This window comes from Engraulis encrasicolus, chromosome 6, assembly GCF_034702125.1.
Source record: "Engraulis encrasicolus isolate BLACKSEA-1 chromosome 6, IST_EnEncr_1.0, whole genome shotgun sequence".
Lineage (NCBI taxonomy): Eukaryota > Metazoa > Chordata > Actinopteri > Clupeiformes > Engraulidae > Engraulis > Engraulis encrasicolus.
This window is the reverse complement of record NC_085862.1, coordinates 16,257,881-16,260,380: the sequence shown is the minus strand read 5'-3', so window position 1 is coordinate 16,260,380 and position 2,500 is coordinate 16,257,881. Positions and strand designations below refer to the sequence as shown.

The following is a 2,500-nucleotide window of genomic DNA, read 5'->3' as shown; positions in this document are numbered from 1 at the left end:
CCCTTTAGGCAGACCGGAACCTGGTCATGCTAGGTGCCCATAGCAACCTATTACATTGGCATATCTCTATATACTTAAAGAATCTCTGGTAATATAGAATTCTTCTTCTGGTTTACCTGGCCAGAGCTGGAGGAGGTAGTGCGCCTCAATGTGCTTCTTTCAGTAATATAGTGCCGTAATAGTAACATAGTAATTTAGTGTAGTAATACCGTATTCTTAGTAGATAGTGCAGAACTTCTAATGTGCTTCTTGAGTAATATAGTATAGTAATATAGCATAGTAATAGATATTTATATTTTTATAATTTATATTTACTGATAATATAGAATAGTAATAACAGTATTCTTCTGCTTTTACCTGGCCAGAGCTGGAGGAGGTAGTGCAGGACCTCGATGTGCTTCTTGAAGTGCAGGGCGCTGGCGAGCTCCTCGGAGTCGATGAAGACGCGGTTGGTGTGACAGGAGGCCTCCTGGCGCTGGCTCAGCAGCACGGGCCCGAAGCACACCGCCAGGTTCTGGCACGTCATCTTGTTCACCTCGTGGTGCCATGCCACCCGCTTCAGGTGGTCCAGCAGCTTACGCAGCGTCACCTGAGAGAGATGACGACACAGATATGACACACAACGTGGACATTAGATCACTGACTCTTGAAAGCTTGACAAAAATATGTCCCAGCAATAAAAGTTCTAATCCTGTTGGAAATCAATTACATTTTAATGAACAAAATCAATCCAGGTAGTGAATAAGGTGTCTGTTACACAAATGTACAGTTGGTTGAAATATTAAGTGTCATTTTAGTACTTTTTTATGGCTATTCAGGGTCCCTATAAACCCTCCATCCTAACCCAATAACTAGCTCCATAATGACCCAGTGTAAACACAGGGAGGAGGCAGAGAGAGAGAATAGAAAATGGGCTTGACATCATGGCATCACAAAGGACTGACATCTCAAAAACAGCCTGACTGTAACGGAAGCGGGGGTGGGGGGTGGGGAGGGAAACCGGAAACATGATCGCAAGGGCAAAGCTGAACCCCATCACCCGGCAACCACATCACCACCCTGTCACCCCCTCCCACCTTAGGACAGACACTTTCACAGCACAGCTATCATTGGTTGCTATTCATTTCTCATTGTGTCTTACATGATGTATTTGGCTGTTGACTTACAGCAGGGTATGGAATTTAGCACATAATCTGCACATTGGCTCTGTGTGTGTGTTTGTTTGTTTGTGTATGTGTGAGTGTGAGGGAGCAGCTTGTGTATGAGTTTGCACCTAGGGGTGACTATGTGCATGTATACAGTGTGCAGTGTGTTTGTACCATACATGCTGCATGCTGGCCTGGACCAATTGCATACCAGGCTGAGCGCACTGCCAACTCTCTCTTTGTTCGACACCTCTCATGCACCCCTCGCCCCCACCCCTGCTCCCCCCCCCCTGTGCCTACCACCACACGCCCCCACCCCAGGGTTCATGGCCCAGCGCCCACTGATCACATCGCATCCCACAATGCCTTGCGCTGGGCATCTAGTGCTATGGCTGCCAAGGGGAGGCAACATCATTATGACACAGACACTAAAGTATGTGCAGGGAAAGGGTTGGGTACAACTCAACAACCTACAGCACAGTATGTCCATTACACTTATCATGGAATTGACTGAGAGTAAACCGTAAGACTGAATAGATGCAACAATGTATGTGAAATGCCTCATTGTCATTCATCGCTGTTGTGATAGTCAATGACGGGAAATTACGAGCAAACTCCTGAATTAGAATTTACTATTGATGATCGAAACGCAATGCACATTACTCACAGTCACGCACAAACACTCAGACACACTGACATGGATGGGGAACTGGGCTCCTGGGCATGTTGTGTGGGTGTGTGGATTCTACTCAACCCTGTGGTATTGTACTTAAAATAATGATGATAAAACTAACTAATCCTGCTTGATATCTGCACTTATTGTTAAGTATATTTCCTGCCCACTTTGTATCTGCAGTGTTGTATGCTATGATTATGTCCTTGATTATGAGTCGCTTTAAAGTGTCTGCCAAATGTAATGTAATATAATGTAATACAATGCTTGAGTGAGTCTCTGCCTCTGCAGTGCCAAGTCAACAAGTCCTCTATGGAAGGTGTGACTCAGGACCATGAGGCATGTGTATTAGCACCAGCTCTATTCTAGTCCACTTCCCTCAGAGGCAGCACGAGGTGTCAATGACCACTTCACAACTTCCTGTGCATGAGAAGATGAGACACCACATGGATTTAGAGGTTGACCGTCTGGAAAATCATTTATCATCAACTCGTAAAGATAACATAGACGGTTTATTTGGATGTGTCTATTAAGATTGCTATTCACCCAGGTCATGGTGGTTAAAAGGGGTTGGGGGGGCCTGTGGCGCAGCGCACATTTGGGCTTGCATGACCATAGGGGCCAAGCTTTGTTTCCCAGCCCTACCCCATCTCTCTCTCACATTTGTTTACATTTGTTGTCT

General features: G+C 45.5%; 1 protein-coding gene across 2 annotated transcripts in view; it reads right to left on the bottom strand.

Annotated features, from left to right (window-relative positions):
* syde2 (synapse defective 1, Rho GTPase, homolog 2 (C. elegans)) overlaps positions 1-2,500 on the bottom strand; it is an 83,637-nt gene that overhangs the window by 9,868 nt on the left and 71,269 nt on the right. For both annotated transcript variants that reach the window (XM_063200781.1, XM_063200783.1), the window contains exon 6: positions 358-589. In XM_063200781.1, the coding sequence (XP_063056851.1) occupies positions 358-589 (232 nt within the window). The remainder of the gene's footprint in view (positions 1-357; positions 590-2,500) is intronic.